Below are 18,704 nucleotides of genomic sequence, written 5' to 3' on the forward strand. Positions count from 1 at the left end.
GAGCTGTCACACAGACAGCTCTCCAGCGACCAACGATGCCGAGGTCCCGGGTAACCAGGGTAAACATCGGGTTACTAAGCGTAGGGCCGCGCTTAGTAACCCGATGTTTACCGTGGTTACCAGCGTAAAAGTAAAAAAAACCAAACAGTACATACTTACATTCCGGTGTCTGTGCCCCGGCGTTCTGCTTCTCTGCACTGTGTCTGCGCCAGCCGGAAACCACAGCGGTGACGTCACCGCTGTGCTCGCTTTCCGGCCGGCCGGCGCTCACAATGCAGAGAAGCAGAACGCCGGGGGACAGACACCGGAATGTGAGTATGTACTGTTTGTTTTTTTTACTTTTACGCTGGTAACCACGGTAAACATCGGGTTACTAAGCGCGGCCCTGCGCTTAGTAACCCAATGTTTACCCTGGTTACAAGCGAACGCATCACTGGATCGCTGTCACACACAACGATCCAGCGATGACAGCGGGAGATCCAGCGACGAAAGAAAGTTCCAAACGATCTGCTACGACGTACGATTCTCAGCAGGGTCCCTGATCGCTGCTGCGTGTCAGACACAGCGATATCGTATGGATATCGCTGGAACGTCACGAATCGTACCGTCGTAGCGATGAAAATGCCACTGTGTAACAGTACCCTAAGAGACCTTCTTAAACACTTAGGAATCCTTTGCAGGTGTTTTTTTGTTAATTATTCTAATTTACCGAGATAATGACTTTTGGGTTTTCACTGGCTGTAAGCCATAATCATCAACATTAACAGAAATAAACACTTGAAATGGAGCACTCTGTTTGTAGTGACTCTATACAATATATGAGTTTCACTTTTTATATTGAAGAACTGAAGTAAATTAAGTTCTTGATGATATTATAATTTTATGAGAAGCACCTGTAAGTGCATGCTGTCAGCAGGATTGTGCTGAGTAACCTACAGTTTTAGGTTGGCGCCATTATACTGATTAAAATGATACCTTGGTTGATGAAATCCATCTTGTGGTTGTTGTTTAATCTGTATTTGTAGTTTTCAACTAATGATATGCCCGAGCTCCGGTGCGGCCTGTGGTGGGTAGGGGGGTCTTTATGTGGTGCTCTGCTTAGGTATTCATCTGTATGGGCTTATGACAGGTCACTGATTCTTCACTGTAGTTTACTGAGCAAAATCCTGCTGACAGGTTCACTTAAAAGATAATCTGTCAGCAGGTTTTTGCCAATTAATCGGAGAGCAACATAATGCAGAAGCAGAGAGCCTGATTACAGCAATGTGTCACTTTCTCAGCAATACAATCAGTGTTTTACCAGAAGAAGATTATCATTGCCAGACTAGTTGTGGCCAGGAAATCCAACTAGATGTGTGTAACCTTGCCCCCACCACTGATTGGCAGCTTGCTGACAATCTGACAATGTACAGTGTACACATGAAGCTGACAGTCAGGGGTGTGTGGGTGGGGTTATACACAGCTCAGCATTCTGAGCACTGCTACATCTACAACAGAGAAAACAGGGATTTTATCAATACTACACCAAGCAGTCTGGGAAATGATACATGGCTGGAATGAGGGTCTCAGCCCTATATCATCTCAGAATACATAGTAAAAAACCTGCTGACAGATTCCCTTTAACTGAAATTTAAGTCATTGGGGACCAAATACTTTGATTGCTAATATCTTCGTAAAGGAGAGGTAAAATGAAAACAAAACAAAAACACAACAACAACGTTTTATTCCGCTCTGCAGCCATTATTATATTCTGTGTCCAGTTCAACATGAAATGTTTGGTGAAAGGTCCTCATTAAACAAAAGCCACAGCTGTATTACTGGGGGTCCTTCACTGTAAAATTGCAGAATGACTGGAGTTTGCCTATATACATTATAGTCACATATAATATAAAATCACTCACATGTAGAACAAGTGTACTGCGTGTCACACGATCCACCGGCTTATAGAGAAGAGCTACAGACAAAGAACAGACAGGGTGGCACATTTTACCATTACAGCATAAAACAGGATGACACACCCAGGACTAGCCAATATTCCAAGATTCCCGTCAACACCAATTTGGCCATTATACTGTAAGTATGTTTCTGAAGATCACAAAATGTCCTGCCCCAATAATGCCAACCAGCCCATCCCTATCCCTTTACAAATGCAAATCACTCACCCTCCAGGGAGGTTTTAGCCGGCTGCTCCTTGGACTCACGGGTGCTTCTGGCTCTTAAATTCTAGAAGCAAAAATTCCAGGATATTCATGCTATTTTTATTTCAGACAAATTCCATCTTAGAGATTCAATAACTACTGACTGTCTTTGTATATGGATGAATTAAGAACAAATGTGAGGAAAAAGAACATGGAAGATTAATGTTTATTTATACTAGATTGCACACATAACCATAAGTAGTCTATAAGCCCATAAGTAGTCCAGATTAACCGTAAGTAGTCTATAAATCCATAAGTAGTCCAGATTAACCATAAGTAGTCCATAAGTAGTCCAGACTAACCATAAGTAGTCCAGATTAACCATAAGTATTCTGTAAGTCCATAATAGAAGATTAATGTTTATTTATACTTGATTGCACACATAACCATAAGTAGTCTATAAGTCCATAAGTACTCCAGACTAACCATAAGTAGTCTATAAGTCCATAAGTACTCCAGACTAACCATAAGTAGTCTAGATTAACCATAAGTAGTCTATAAGACCTCAAGTAGTCCAGATTAGCCATAAGTAGTCTATAAGTTCATAAGTAGTCCAGATTAACCATAAGTAGTCTATAAGTCCATATGAAGTCCAGATTAACCATAAGTAGTCTATAAGTCCATATGAAGTCCAGATTAACCATAAGTAGTCTATAAGTCCATAAGTAGTCCAGAGTAACCAGAAGTAACCCCTACATAGAAATAAATTTGCACAAACAGGATCAAACTCGAGCACAATAATTTTTATTATACAAACCACATTAAAATCAAATCCTAACAATCTGTGGGATACTCTGATAAATGACAACTACGAGGGAGCCACAGGTCAGAGGCTACAAACATGCATGTAATAGTACTGATACCCTTAATATAATCATAACACATGTGCATAGTGGGTCCAACAAAATGGAGCATAACACACCACGCTGGTAAAAAGCATCCAGCAACAACACAAAGGAAAACATTAAGGGAGTTATAACCACTCGTGCAGCATATTTACCTCAGACCTGCGGCGCCACAACCCCTACGCGCGTTTTGGCGTGCGTACCTTCTTCCGGGGGAGGCACACTGTGTATTGTTCATCAATATCGGTTTATATAACCAGAAGTAGTCTATAAGTCCATAAGTACTCCAGACTAACCATAAGTAGTCTATAAGTTCATAAGTAGTCCAGATTAACCATAAGTAGTCTATAAATTCATAAGTAGTCCAGATTAACCATAAGTAGTCCAGATTAACCATAAGTAGTCTATAAGTCCATAAGTAGTCCAGATTAACCATAAGTAGTCTATAAGTCCATAAGTAGTCCAGATTAACCATAAGTAGTCTATAAGTCCATAAGTAGTCCAGATTAACCATAAGTAGTCTATAAATTCATAAGTAGTCCAGATTAACCATAAGTAGTCTATAAGTCCATAAGTAGTCCAGATTAACCATAAGTAGTCTATAAGTCCATAAGTAGTCTATAAGTTCATAAGTAGTCTAGATTAACCATAAGTAGTCTATAAGTCCATATGTAGTCCAGATTAACCATAAGTAGTCTAGAAGTGCATAAGTAGTCCAGACTAACCATAAGTAGTCAAATGGAAGTCCAGTATGCATTCTGCAGCCCCAAAAAGACTCCTACATAAATCAGTTGATTTATAAGAAAAGTCAAAGATATCAAAGGATGGTGACGAGTTAATGCTATTATTGTGAAGAGCGAAAGATGAATTTCATTCAAGATGGTCAGCTGCATGTTAAGATGTGGTGGTTTTACCTTAAAAGAGCTTTCCCACAATGGATATTTATGATATATCTACAATATTATTGATAAAAGTCTCATTGATGGGGTCCTCACCAATGGGATCCTGATCGATCAGTAGAATGGAGACGGAGGATTTCAAAGCCCCTCAATTCCCCCTTACTTCACAATAAGGAGGAGTTTGAAGGGAGTGAAATTCAAGAACTGCCCCATTCACACTCCTTCTCTCTGCAATCGTGCAATGATGCGGACGGGCAGTACTAGGGACCCCCGTGGTGGTTCCAGTAGTTGCCCCAATGATCAGACATCAATCACTTCAGTAGCCATCCTGTCAGAAGGTGATAAATGGCAATTATGGCAAAACCCCTTTGAAACTGTATAGCAGATGGTCACAGAGCGTAGTTTTCTGCATTATCAAGGAATTACGAAGTCACTAAAATGATTTTTTTTCTTATGTTGCACACTTTTTATTTTAAGCATGAAAGGATTAATGCTCTTCTCACCTCGGAAATTTCAGCAAACTGAGCGTTAGCTTGACAACATTTCTCCGCCGTTTCCATAGCAACCTCATAGTTGTCAACAAAGGCGCGATACACACCCAGCTGGCTGGCCTGTACATGGAAAGAGCGAGGAAGAATTAGAAAGGTGGAAAATAAAAAAAAAAAAGGTGTAGAGTGAAAATAGCAAAAGATAGATAATTAAATAATTGGGAAAAATGTACTTCATATAATACCATAAAACTTCTAAATTCTTGCAAAGTAAGGATAGATTTATCTAGTGTAACAGGATATCACTTATACATCAATGAGAGTGCAGACATACAGTGGCTTGTGAAAGTTTTCACCCCCTTGGCTTTTTACCTATTTTGTTACATTACAACCCGTGCTAAAATATTTGGTAATCTGATTTGTGTGGGATGCATCAGCACTAAATAGTATAAGTTGGGGGAAGTACAAGGGGGAAAGAAAAAAACGATCAAAAAGTCCCATATGGAGTAAAATAGAAACAAATCTTTATTAAGCAAATGGTAGTAGAACAGACACGGAAAAAACTTGGAAAAACAACATACCGTACACAAAACATATACAAAATATGTGCATGGGACACTCAGAGCAAGGAGCTATGTTATACCACAGTAACAGAATATTTGTAATAGGACAAATGTAGCAAAGTTAAAATATATGAGGTAACTCTGCAGTAAGAAGCAAATGGAATCATGTCAGATAATCCAAATAGGCATAAGCAAAAACAATAGTCACCACAGAGAAGGTAAATGTGAAATAGATGGCCCTAAAGTGGTGGCCCAAACATTGTCACCAAAGGTGATGCCATGGTCACAAAGAATGATAGGTATTATACCTGAGAACTGACACCAAAAGAAGCAGGGACTCACAATGCCTGTGTGCCCACCCCAACGAGCGTTTCGGATACCAAACTTGCTGTTCAGAGGAAACCATCTAACTTGAAGGAGCTGGAGCAGTTTAGCCTTGAAGAATGGGCAAAAAAATCACAGTGGCAAGATGTAGTACGTTTATAGAGACTTATCCAAAATGGCACAAAGCAAGAAACAAAGCTATGACTGCACAGCTGCTGCTGGACCACAAACAGTTAACAGTCACTACGACGCTGAACCAGGATCCAGGGTCACGGTCGAGGTGCTCGCAGGAATGAGGATGAACAAGCAGCAATGAACAGAAGAATGCGGCACACTCACGGATCCAGATGCAATGCTTTATTGAAGATTCTTATATACGGGACCCGTTGAAGCGCTGACGTAAGCGCGAAACGGCCGTCGTCACATCCTGCTCACCTCCTTCCTGTTTCACCGTCCCGGACCGTGTCTGAGATGTCTGTATAAGAATCTTCAATAAAGCGTTGCATCTGGATCGGTGAGTGTGCCGCATTCTTCTGTTCATTGCTACTTATCCAAAGTGGCTTGCAGCTGTAATTGCAGCAAAAGGAGGCTCTACAAAGCAGGGCTGTGGAGTTGGAGTTTGAGCCCATTTTGGTAGAGTTGGAGTTGGTATAAAATGGACCGACTCCTAAAATATATAATAAATTGGGTATAGTAGTTCAATGCAGTTTGTGGAGAATATTTTTTTCATAAGAATTTGGGAAAGTTATGAAATGTCCTATAAATGTCTGTCCTATTCCTGATTTAAGGTCTAGACTTTTAGCTGAGATGAATCTGTGCTGCAGTTTATGTTCATGATAATCATCAGAGCCTCCGGAGTGAACAGGAAAGAAGGATTAAGGCAAGTACTTCTTAAAGCATATCTAAACTTTCAATAAACCGTGCATAAATAAATAGTCCAATATATGTTGTCTCTGTATTCTTGATGTTTTAGTTTGTTTTTCCTCTTAGGGTACTTTTACACTTCCGTCTTTCTTGGTCCGTCGCAATCCGTCGTTAAGGGCAACAAACGGATCCTGCAAATGTACTTGCAGGATGCGTTTTTTGCACATAGACTTGAGTAAGCGATGTATCGCGTCGGATGGGCACACGTCGCATCCGTCGTGTGATGGATGCGTCGTGTTTTGGCGGTCGCGACGCACAAAAAAAGTTCAATGTAACCACTAGCGTCGTTTAGAATACGTCACAATGCGTCGTTTAGGAGAAAAAACGCATCCTGCAAAGTTGTCTGCAGGATGCATTTTTTTCCTCATAGACTTACATTAGCGACGCATTGCGACGTATGGCTGCGCGATGGTTGCGTCGCGTTTTGGCGGACCGTCGCCACAAAAAAACGCTACATGTAACTTTTTTTTGCGCGTCGTGTAAGCCATTTTCGACCGCACATGCGCGGCCAAAACTCCGCCCCCTCCTCCCCGGACCTTACAATGGGGCAGCGTAAGCGTCGTAAGACTGCTTCCGCTGCCTACGTCGGGCATCACTTTCACAACGCGCGTCAGCATGTCGGGCCGACGCTAGTGTGAAAGCAGCCTTAGCAGAAAAAATTCTTCAAGATTATGAACTAAAAAAAAACAAAACAGGTTCTTGCTAGTGTAACTGAAAATGCTGCAAACATGATAAGTACAACTAAACTGATGAATGAGAATAATGAAGGTAAACAGCCGCCAGAAGTACATTTCACATTCAGTATGTTGGAGATGGAAGGCCACAGTCCTGTTTCCATAACGGAGGAACAAACAGATATTACTACAGAAGAACAGCAAAATGATTCTTTACAATTAGATGATCTAGTTGAAGCTGCTTCACACCTCTTTCCTATTCATCACATGCACTGTGTTGTGCACACACGGCAGCTGGCAATAAGAGATAGTCTGCAAGAGGGACATGCTGGAACTCTGATTAGCAAAGTGAAGAAATTGGCTATTGCTGCCAGAACCCCTAAAATTGATTCAATCTTGAAGAGACGTGCTGGAAAAGGGGCAATTGTGGTTGAAGCCACTCGGTGGGGAAGCACCCATTTAATGATTGAGCGATTACTTGAGCTGAAACCCTTCCTTGTAGATATGGCCAACCCTCAGGTAACACTACATGAAGGTCAATGGACACAGGTGGCTGAATTGAAGGAATTGCCTCATCATCCATTTACAGTGACTAAAACATTACAAGCTGAGGATTTAACTCCTGGTATTTTTATAAAGGAGTGGAAGAACTTGTTGTTTTGCCTGTTGTGTATCCGCTTTTTGGGCTCCCCTGGTGGTTGCTGGTGGTACTGGTGACTTGTTTGCACTTTGCTGCTTCTGTTCACCTGCTTCCATCAGTGTTTGGGAGTTTCCTATTTAGCCTTGCTCTCCAGTCATTTCCTTGCCGGTCATCATTGTAACCAGAGCCTTTGGTTGCATGTTCCTGCTACTAGTCTGCTGATCAGCTAAGTGGACTTTGTCCTTTTGTTTTGTACCTTTTGTCCAGTTTGCAGTTTTTGTAATTCTCTGTAGCTGGAAGCTCTTGCGGGCTGAAATTGCCACTCCTGTGTCATGAGTTGACACAGGAGTCTTAAAGTAATTTCAGGATGGTTTTTGAAAGGGTTTTTAGTTGACGTCCTCTTTTGTATCCTTCTGCTATCTAGTAAGTGGACCTCTCTTTGCTAAATCTACTTTCATACTGTGTATGTCTTTTCCCCTGAAATCACCGTTAATATATGTGGGGGCTGCTATCATCTTTTGGGGTATTTCCCTAGAGGTAAGCCAGGTCTGTTTCTTCCTCTACCAGGCGTAGTTAGTCCTCCGGCTGGCGGGTGGCATATAGGAAGCCGTAGGTATGCTCCCTGGCTACTGTTAGTTGTGTGGTAGATTTAGCTCACGGTCAACTCGAGTTTCCATCACCCGAGAGCTCGTTCGTTACTTATATGTTTCTTACGTTCCCTTGCCATTGGGAACCATGACATTTGCCTGTCCCAAAGACGAGGTTTAATTGTAGATGGCATTGCTGCTTCAATGAATCGGAGCGAGACACTGATATTAGAAAATAAAATTCTTCTGGCAGCTGTTTATGTGGACCCGAGTCATCGTATATTGCTGGATGATCAACAGCTTACTGAAGGAAAAGAAGCTCTGACTGAGGTAGCAGTTAGGATGAGTGGGCTACAGGACGGCCAAGAGCAAGAGGACTTGGGTCCTGCTAGTGCTGCTGCTGCCGTTTCTGTCATGATCTGCTTAGTTTGTGGGATTAGGTTGTTCAGAGGTTAATCTTGACGGCCTCACTCTGGGATTCTGGGAGGCTTCTTATAGCCTCATTGTGGGGTCATTCTTCGTCGCTTATACTTTGACCCTTGGCCGAGTGTGTGTGACCCTGTTGTGCCTGTGCTACTTTATGCTTGTCTGGTTCTGATCTGGTTCTGTCCCCATTAAGAGTTCTGCCTGTCCCTCTTGTACTGCGCTGCTATCTCCGTGTATGACTCCTTGCCTACGTTCTGACTATTCTCTGCTCGCCCCTCGTGTACCGCGCCACCCTCTCCATGTATGACCCCCGTTTGTCCGACCTGAGTTCCCCTATCCTCCATTCCAGGGTCCCAGTAGCATCTTGCACTCATCTCCAGAAGCAGGACGCTAAGCCCCGCCCCTGTAATCACATGATCGCAGGTCCTTCTGCTTTCTACTATCCTCAGCGTCTACTCTAACCACACTGCTCAGGTTCCATCTGCCAGACCTTTCCCTGCGACATCTGACCCCGGGCTCTCCCGCAGTGTGGGTGAGTCACCCTGCTCAGTCGTGGCAGTTTGCCGGTGCTGACAGGATCCTGATAGTATCTTCATCCTCATCAGACGAGGAGTTTGATTTCGACAAGTATTTGGACGACATGGAGCAGGCAAAGCGTTGCTGCTGGGAAAAAGCATCCACTCCCATAGAAAACAGATTGATGATATTTCAGCAACGTTTTTCACTTGCTCTCAAAGAAGTAGAAGAGTTCAATTGTTCATCAAAACTGACTGCACGAGGCAATTCCTTTATACCCTGAAATTGTTAGAGATGTTGCCCATGTGGTTACTGCTTTGCCACCAAACCAAGTTAGTTTAGAGAGGTTGTTCTCTAGCCTTAAAATAATTAGGTCAGATTTGAGGTCATCTATGAAGGAGGATCTGATGGAGGTGATACTATTTCTCAGAACAAATTCATAGACCTGCACAAATGCTATTCAGTACGTTTTTGTTGAAAACTTTTTTTTTTTTTTTTTTTACACTTACTGCATAGTGTATAATAAATTGTAAATATGAAAAAGTTTTTTGTTCTAAAGTTACATTCCAATAAATATATTTTATGTTCATCTAAACGGCTTGATTTTTGTATCATAATAATGATTAAAAGCCTGATGTTACCATTTTACCACAGTAAATTTGTCACGAAAACTTAAACATGAGCCATGTATGAGGGAGTCGGAGTTGGAGTCGGTGTCATGGAAATTGAGGAGTCGGAGTTGGAGTCGGAGATTTAGCCTACCAACTCCACAGCCCTGCTACAAAGTACTGACTTCAGGGGTGTGAATAGTTTATACAAACTGAAAATTTCAGTTATTTGGTCTTATTTTTTGTTTGTTTCACAAAAAAAGAAAAGCCAAATGTTATTTACATTAACTGATGCAAACCCTCAAAACAGTGAAATTTCAGGTTGTAAGATAGAAAAACATGAAAAATGCCTAGGGGGCGAATACTTTTGCAAGCCACGAGGATGGGAGATTCCAACAACTATATACTCAGCAATATCACCAACCCTTTCTTTGTGACAATGGGGATCACAGGGCACATGTCCGGCACCAAACACTTTTTTCTTTTACGTCAGATTATTTTCAAACCAGTATGACAAAAAACATTTGTTGAAAAATAACTAATTCTTGGGAAAACTATCAGGACTTGTAAACCCTAAATTATGTTCCGAAATCCTTCACTGACCAGTTTTTGGAAAAGATCCCCAACTCGTTGCTGATGACTCCATTTTTGGACTCGAGGGAACAAGGCATCATAAAATTCCTTGTGGATCTCATACAACTCTGGAACCTTGAAGAAAATAATTTCGATCTGCTGGATGGTCAAAACAGGCTGTGAAGTAGTTGCTGCTGCTTTAAGAGGTTTCATTGGCTACAGGACAAAGTGGTAAAAACAAACAAAAAAAGTTGGATATTCATACGAGTTGTTGGTGAAATGAAAAGCACAGTAATATCCATATACTTACCAACAGTAAAGCTTCAAGATGACTTAGGTATGTTTCTTCACTAGCCAAAATTGCAGACAGGACCCATTTCCTCATCTCCAGGCCCTTCTCCAGATCCAACTCATTCTATAAACCAGAAAAAAACATCACAGCTAAACATGGCTAATGTGAGCATATCATATCAGGCTGGGCGTTGGACTGTGTATGTGGAGCCATGAAAGTCTTCTGGAGATCAGGAGCACTTAATACCTCTAAAGACATCTCCCCCAACATCCCTCTGTCAGAGACTAAGGAGATGTCTCAGCAACAGTGAAATGTCTCATGGTGTTTGGCTAACAGCCACTTGATTCAGTCATTTAATTAAAGTGTTAGAATATCTTGAGGTTTTTAGAATAGAGATAGCTTAGGATGAATTCAGACATCCGTGAAACCTGGCCCAAGTATAGACCGTGATGCACGGACTGACCATGGATCTCTTGACCTGAACTCAGCAGCCTATGAGGCTGTCAAGCTCAGTCAGGAGTCCCGCAGACATTCCGTGCAGCACAGTCCATACACCGACGGTGTTTTATGGACGTCCAAAGTTGCCGTTAATCTGTGTGGTTCCCTAAGATGCAACCAATGTATTGTCTGTGGTTACTTCTCCATACAAAAATTAGACTATATGAGCAGATCTCCTTGTCTGAACAACCCCAACTCTAAATGATGACTAGCTGTGATCAGCTGGTAGTCATTGGCCGGGCACTAGAAAACCCCAATGACAAGCTGCTTTTCTCCAGTAAAGCTGAGGGTGACCACACGTGGTATGTAGCCATGGATCACTAAGTGTTTGTCGTGCGGCCAGTGACAGTCCAAGGTGCGGGTGAAAAGCAGCCACTTCATAAAAGTCACAGCAACTTTTTGCTGAGCTATTGGAACTTAATTGTTAATGGTCATGTGGTTTTGTAGAACGCTACTTAAGACCCAAGTCCTGATGATGCCCAATGTGTGCATAGGTGCAATAGAAGTGGTCCTATCAATACTACTCACCGATTTACTGGAATCCAAAGACGCAGAGGAAAGGGTGTCTCTGCTGCTGTGGCTCTTCGCACTGAGCTGAGGAGAGGAGCTGGGGGAATCATCAATATATGGCATAAGTTCATGCTGTGTCCTCTGCTCTTCTGTCCCGCCAGGGGGTGTCCTGCAAAGTGACCCATCTAAAAGGAGAGAAACCACAAAATTAGCCAGTATGAAAAAGAGCATGTCACTAGGCCATTGGCATGGAGTTGAATCATAGAAAAATATATTATTCTTCTGAAAACAGTTGTAGCCTCCACTTTGCAGTATTGTAAGTCTACGTTCCCACGATGAGCTTTTGGTGAGTTTTTGATGCTGCAGCATTTCTGCAACTATTATGTAAATTGGGTTACTTGCGTGTTTTTTTCAATGCATTTTTTGCGTGTTTTTTTTTTAAGGCTGCATTTGAACAAGCCTTGAAACCTGCAACAATTTTAGATTTAACTACAGTTTCCGGACGCCTGTAGAGTCGGTAAGCCAAACCTCCAACTCAGACACCTCAATTTCTCCGACTCCGACCCCACAGCACTGCCCCCTACTGAGCATGTTGATAAAGTGCAGCACAGATTCATCTCAACTAAACGCCGAGGACCTCAGATCAGGAACAGAACAAACATTTATAGGACATTTCATAACTTTCCCAAATTCTTATGAAAACATTTACAGCAAATCCTCATTGTACTACTGGACCCAATTAATTATATATTTTAGGAGTCGGTCCATTTTATACCGACTCCAAGTCCACCAAAATTGACACCGACTCCAACTTCACAGCCCTGGACTTTCCAGCAGATTTCAATGATTTTGTCCAGGAATTAAATCTGCTCCCCAAAGCCACAGCAAAAAGGACGGCACACTTCTGAACTCCTGCAGCAAGTCTAAAATTGACTGAATCTTTTACTTGGTAATTAAGTGGATTTTTCTTTAATTAAAATCACATTGATTTATACTGATTTGTTCTGAAACTGAAATTCTGCAACAAATATGAAGCACAGAAACCCAATGAAGTGAGAACTTAAAGGGGTATTCCCATCTTGTACATTTATGGCATATCCACATTAGACACACAGGTAAGCAGATGGCTCTGACTTAGGCCTCTTTTACACTTCCGTTTTTACAATCTGCACAGGATCCGTCAAAATGTTGAAAATACAGATCTTGTGCAGATTGTAAAAACAGGTGCACTGGGCCCATTTTTCTGATGGACCCATCGAGGCTATGTGCACCTGTTGTGTATGCATCTTCGCAGCGGTTTTCCGCTGCGAAAACGCATACACAACACAACCCAGCTTAAAAATAATTAAAAATAATTTAAAAAAACCCGCAATATTCTAACCTTCCTTACATCATTGGGTCATTTTGCAATGCATTACTGGGAACGCCAGCTGCCGGGAGCATCGCGAGCATCGGTAACGCTGCACGAGACGCCGGAAGGTGAGAATATTGCGACATTTTTTTCTTATTATTTTTAACATTATATCTTGGTACTATTGATGCTGCATAGGCAGCATCAATAGTAAAAAGAGCGAGCGACAATTTCCCTGACTGGAAATTCTTCCGCGCATGCTCAGTTTCAAAAGACGGAACCCATCGCTGGATTCCTGATTTTCACAGTCAGCGACGGATAGGCTTCCTTTATAGCCAATGACGGACAGTGCAGGATCCGTCACTGAGTGATTTTCTGACGTGCAGAAAAAACGTGCCCGTTGTCCCCGCCCGACAGACAGCAATTTTCCGACGGATCCAGTGCACGACGGATGAAACTAATGGCCATCCGTCACAATCCATCGCTAACACAAGTATATGAGAAAAAACAGGATCCAGCAAAAAAATTTGCTGGATCCTGTTTTTTCAAAAATCGATGGATTTCGATGGGAGCTCAAAGACGTAAGTGTGAAAGAGGCCTTAGCTGCTATTATCATAGAATATTATTGTTGGAAAGGACCTAAAGGCTCATTTTGTCCAACCCCCTTCTAAATGCAGCAGAGGATTTACTAAACCTCTGTTTGAAGACTACCTTTAAAGGGAACTCACCACTTCTCATGGCAGCATGTTCCACTCATTGATCACCCTCACTGTCAAAAAGTGTTTTCTAATATCTAATCTGTATCTTCTCCCTTTCAGTTTCATTCCATTCCTTCCTATGTTTCCTTGTGTAAATGAGAAAAAGGATGATCCCTCTACACTATGACATCCTTTCAAATATTTGTAGACAGATATTAGGTCTCCTATTAGCCTTCTTTTTTGCAAGCTAAACATTCCCTCGTAGGACATACTTTGCAGTCCGCTAACCATCCTGGTAGCTTTTCTCTAAACTTGCTCCACTTTTTTAAAATGTGGTGCCAAAAACTGGACACAGTATTCCAGATGAGGCCTGACTAAGGAGGAGGGAGATAATTATTTCACGTGATCTAGACACTGTGCTTCTCTTACTAGATTGTAGAACTGTGTTTGCCTTTTTTTCTGCTGCATCACACGGTTGACTCATATGCAGTCTGTGATCTATTAGTATACCCAAGTCTTATTCACACATGCTGTTGCTTTAGTTCTATTCCTCCCATTCTGTAGATGTTTATTTCGTTTCTCTTGTCCAGATATAGAAACCTGTGTCTTTCCCTGTTATTAGGATGGGTCACTCCTTTTCACAAACTTTGCTTGACCCTGTCACTTTCTAACTGTACATGCATACTATCGGTATCCATTTACTGCACATTTCACCCTTTCTATCACAAAGACCCATAGATGTGCAAGGGTAAATCTGATCTGTGAGTTGGATCAAAGTAGCATGTCTCCACATTATTTTTATTTTTTTTGACAAACTGGAAAGAAAGCACAGACGTGAACTTCACTAAAGTATAGGTAAGTGTTCTATGAACATGCGGATGTTAGAGTGCTGCCAATTGTTGGAGATGAACTTCTCAGGTACAAATACCTGTGTTCAACTCAAACCTCTATAAACAGTGTCATTGTAGAACGAGAACGAGGTATTAAATATTGGGCACATAGACTGAAAACATGACTTTGGCTAGATAAAATATAGCATTCTTCCCACACACATTCCTCTAGTGTTCATTTCATTTATGCTCTATTTTTTTTTTCACCTGTCCCTCCACATTTTTCTCTTCGCTTCTGCCCTTTCCACCCTCTTACACTGAGGCGAAAGGAATCTGAAAGAGCGGATTTTCCAGCTTGATAAGCGAGTTAGGAAACAACCAGCTTCACAGAGATGTTATCTCACAGACAAACATGGGTGAGGGAGTGTACACGGATGATCGCAGGACGATAAATAGAAGTGACATGTATGTGCCACATACTCCTGTAATGAGGCCAGGAATGCAAACAGACAAGTGAACGCGAGCCATCTATGTGACGGCAGCTCCCAGGGTGTGCTCACAGGAAACATGACCAGCAGACTAGGAAACTGGCCTTCTCATGGAAACACAGGCCAGGAGCCAACATTTAAAGCGCCACTCCAGAAGTTTTTTTATTGCAGTGCTGGAGTGGCGATTCAAATGTAGGGTCCCTGACCCAACTCTTACTTACCCACCTTCTACACCTTCTATCGCCACCGGTCCTGTCAGTATCCAGCAGTTTGAGACCTGCTGGATTGCTCCAGTGTTTGCTGGAGGTTACTTTTCAATGCAAGTCTATGACAGCCTCGTTCAGGCCTCGTTGTGGCTCTCAGATAGACTTGCATTGAGAGTGTATGTCATAACTTCTCATTTCCAGCCAGTCAGAAGCTGCAGACACAAGACGGCGCCACAGTACTTGAGCGGCGCTGAGAAAAGGTGAAGATGGCAGCGAGTAAGTATATGGTCAGGTACCTTATATTGGAAGCACCACTCCAGTGCTGAAAAAATCAAACGCTGGAGTGGTGCTATAACCCATGCTTTTCTCAATTGTAATTTGCTGTGATTTGACAGCATCACATACCTGCAGATATCATACTCATTTCCTCAAATAGCATGTGTTTTTCAATGATACCTCTCAGAAACACTCTTATTTACCAACGATTATGGACTAAACTGTTCAGGCTTGGAAATATATCCAGATAGCCAAGTAAAGAAAAAGACAAATGGCAAATTATTTTAGAAGAAATGTGTCACCAGGTATGTTTTCTAGTTTGAGAGAGGCATGATGTAGGGGCAGAGACCCCAATATGAGCAGTGTGTTACTTACCTGGCTTCTTGCCACACTTTTATTTGTTGCAAATCTATCAATACTCTGAATGATGGGCTGTGTATAACCTAAACCAACATCATTGACAGCTTTTTATCAACACTGTGCATAGGCAGAAAGCCGCCCAACAGTGGTAGTCATATACAGAGCTCATAAATATCAAGGACCACATAGCAAAATGTCATCATTGAGAAGACTAGCAGAACTGCAGCAGTTCAGCAGTGTTTTATCAAACTGACAGCAAGAAGCCCGGTAAGTGACACATTACTGGCATAGGAGTCTCTAGGGGGAAAATAAACCACAGCAAACCAAATGCTAAGACCTTTAGGGGTTAATAGTTTCAGACATATGAGAATAATGCTACACAATATGTGCAAAGGTTAATCAGGCTAAACTAAAGTTTCAATATAGTGAAAACCCATGTACGTCTATGAAACCAAAATCATGGAACAAGAAAGAAACGCTTCTATCCTGCAATGGCTGCATGTATTGCAGTGCGAGGCAGTCACACAACGCCATCCTGACTAATACTGCTGCAATGCCAGGCAACACCCAACTACAGTGTTCAAAGCCACAAATGCCAGGGTATAAATATATTTTGGTTCAGTTCCACGTGTATGATAAATCCAGTTCTGTATCAAAGCACTTAATTAGAGGAGTCTTCCGCGTATACCATGAAGCTCCCCGGTACCCTCCGCTCCACAGCAGCTGTACGGCTATGCCATCACTCTGCAATGTGCTGTGTGCACCCTAGGGACCACATTGTATTAGGAACCAATGGCAATGTGGGGTACAGGCAGCAAAAACAGGTGGAACACACATGTGGGCTGACAGCCCCGTTTTGGATACAGTGCACCTGTTACCTAGATGCCAGCTGGACCGTTGCACTCACAGGCTACTGTGAGCCTAAGGGTAGCCCCAATATATGCTGCTGTAACTGCCCAATCATTGGGTTACACAACAACAGACATATTACTGACCCAATAGAACATAAACTGCAAAAAATAAACACATACAAGAAATCTGTATGCCTGCTACAAAGCATTTATTAACATAAGAAAAATAAGATCCCAGAACTAAAACACTGCTACAGTGGGCATAAAAAGTATGGCGCCACGTATGGTGTCAATACGTGAGAAGAGGCAAGTTGTCTGTCTGGGGTGGGACCCAAGTGGTCAGAACTGATCCAAGCAATATGGATCCACGTCTCCAAAAATCACCCCTCTGCTTCCTTCGCCCATAAAGGGATCAGCTTTGATGCCGATGGACACTTACCACAAGTCAGCGCCATTTTATTTTTATTTATTTTACTCATTTATATAGCGCCATTAATTCCACAGTGCTTTACAGACATTATCATCACTGTCTCCATTGGGGATCACAATCTAAATCCCCTATCTTTGGAGTGTGGGAGGAAACAGGAGGAAACCCGCAAGCACATGGAGAACATCCTAACTCCTTCCAGATGCTGTCCTTGTTTGGATTCGGACCCAGGACTCCAGCGCAGTACTAACCACTGAGCCACCATGCAGACCTGTTTTCATATGATTATTAAAGTCTGCACTTTACGTGCTGTGAACGATGTGTGTGCGTCTTACTGCACTTGCAAACTCACCAGATCTCCTAATCGGTATGGTTCCGACCCAGCGCTTGAACATCCATCAACCAATAACGGTACTGCATATCCTATCACTATGTCGGAGATAATTCTGGTAGGAAAAACCCTTTAACAACCTGACATAGGACAAAACGTAATGACTCATATTCACCGGCTGCGGGATGTGTTGGCACTATATAAAGAACAGGAAATATGTTATTAAAATAAAGAGATTTTGGTGGGGATTTTCGGAGGAGTGCTTGCCAGCTTATTTCTCCCCTGCTCACATACAGCTGCAGTTTCCCATTCCAATCATTGCCATCACAGAGGGTGCATTGGTGCCATCACATCTTACATAATAAGGATCCCTCCTACAGCCGAACAAGGTCAGCATGGCTAGAAGAACATATCAAATATTTACACTGGGGCTTACTCAGGCAGTAGTCCTACTGTGGGGGGCAGGGGCTGGTTTCCCAAAAGGAGGAGAGAAGGGAGTAGAGAGAGGTGGTATAAAAGACAAATACAAAGCCCGGCCATTAGCGGAGCTGGAGGTGCTCAGAGCCTGATAAGGTTGAGTGGACACAATGGGATTAGGCTGTAACTATCTGGCGCCTGAGAAGAAGTCACATGGCCTCGCTTTATCTCTTATATATATATATATATATATATATATATATATATATATATATATATATATATATATATATATATATATATATATATATATATATTCGCTGATTATTTTCAATTTTAGAGATGCCCTAGATAATCATACCCAAGAGATCCAGGAGTCCGAAAGTGAAGCAGTGTCAGTATTTCAAGATGAATATGGCAAGAGAACAAGTGGGAAATAAAAGAGTGCCCCCCGTTTGCCCTGGTGGGATGAGAGTTCTTTAGGATTAGCAGGTGCTCCATGCAACTAGGCTATTGTTCTCAGGACAGAGAACCGGCCCACTGTGCGGAGACAGATGGTCTCTACAAGACACTCCTCATTAACATCTGTCCAGCTTTTCCTTCTCCATGTATCCTGCCCATAAAAATTCAATAAGCACACGCAGGAGAGGCAATGAATGGATAGTAGCAGACTGGACAATCAATATAGCCGTCACACCAGCACACATGAGATAACAAGTGTTATATGGCGCTACTAAACCAGCCGCCTTGTCAGCACAAAGTCTCACCCGGAGATATTTACATGGGTTCTCCTGAAATTTGCAAAACGCAAATAATGGCACATGTCAGTCCAAAGTGCACTGTGCTTCACCCTCCACAAAATGCCCCTTTTACAACATCTATAGTGGCTCGCAAAGTATTCACC

At 42.2% G+C, this 18,704-nt stretch overlaps 1 protein-coding gene across 2 annotated transcripts in view; it reads right to left on the minus strand.

Moving 5' to 3' along the window:
- The window catches only part of BCR (BCR activator of RhoGEF and GTPase), a 72,285-nt gene that overhangs the window by 38,024 nt on the left and 15,557 nt on the right, over positions 1–18,704 (minus strand). The window contains exons 2-7 of one of the 2 annotated variants that reach the window (XM_077293771.1): positions 11,584–11,750; positions 10,576–10,680; positions 10,296–10,481; positions 4,446–4,553; positions 2,163–2,223; positions 1,902–1,954 (exon numbers count right to left, since the gene is read on the minus strand). In XM_077293771.1, coding sequence (XP_077149886.1) covers positions 1,902–1,954; positions 2,163–2,223; positions 4,446–4,553; positions 10,296–10,481; positions 10,576–10,680; positions 11,584–11,750 — 680 coding nt within the window. Of the gene's footprint in view, positions 1–1,901; positions 1,955–2,162; positions 2,224–4,445; positions 4,554–5,301; positions 5,368–10,295; positions 10,482–10,575; positions 10,681–11,583; positions 11,751–18,704 lie in introns of those variants that run through there. The other variant, XM_077293778.1, reaches the window with a different exon arrangement.

This window comes from Ranitomeya variabilis, chromosome 1 (genome assembly GCF_051348905.1).
Source record: "Ranitomeya variabilis isolate aRanVar5 chromosome 1, aRanVar5.hap1, whole genome shotgun sequence".
Classification (NCBI taxonomy): Eukaryota; Metazoa; Chordata; class Amphibia; order Anura; family Dendrobatidae; genus Ranitomeya; species Ranitomeya variabilis.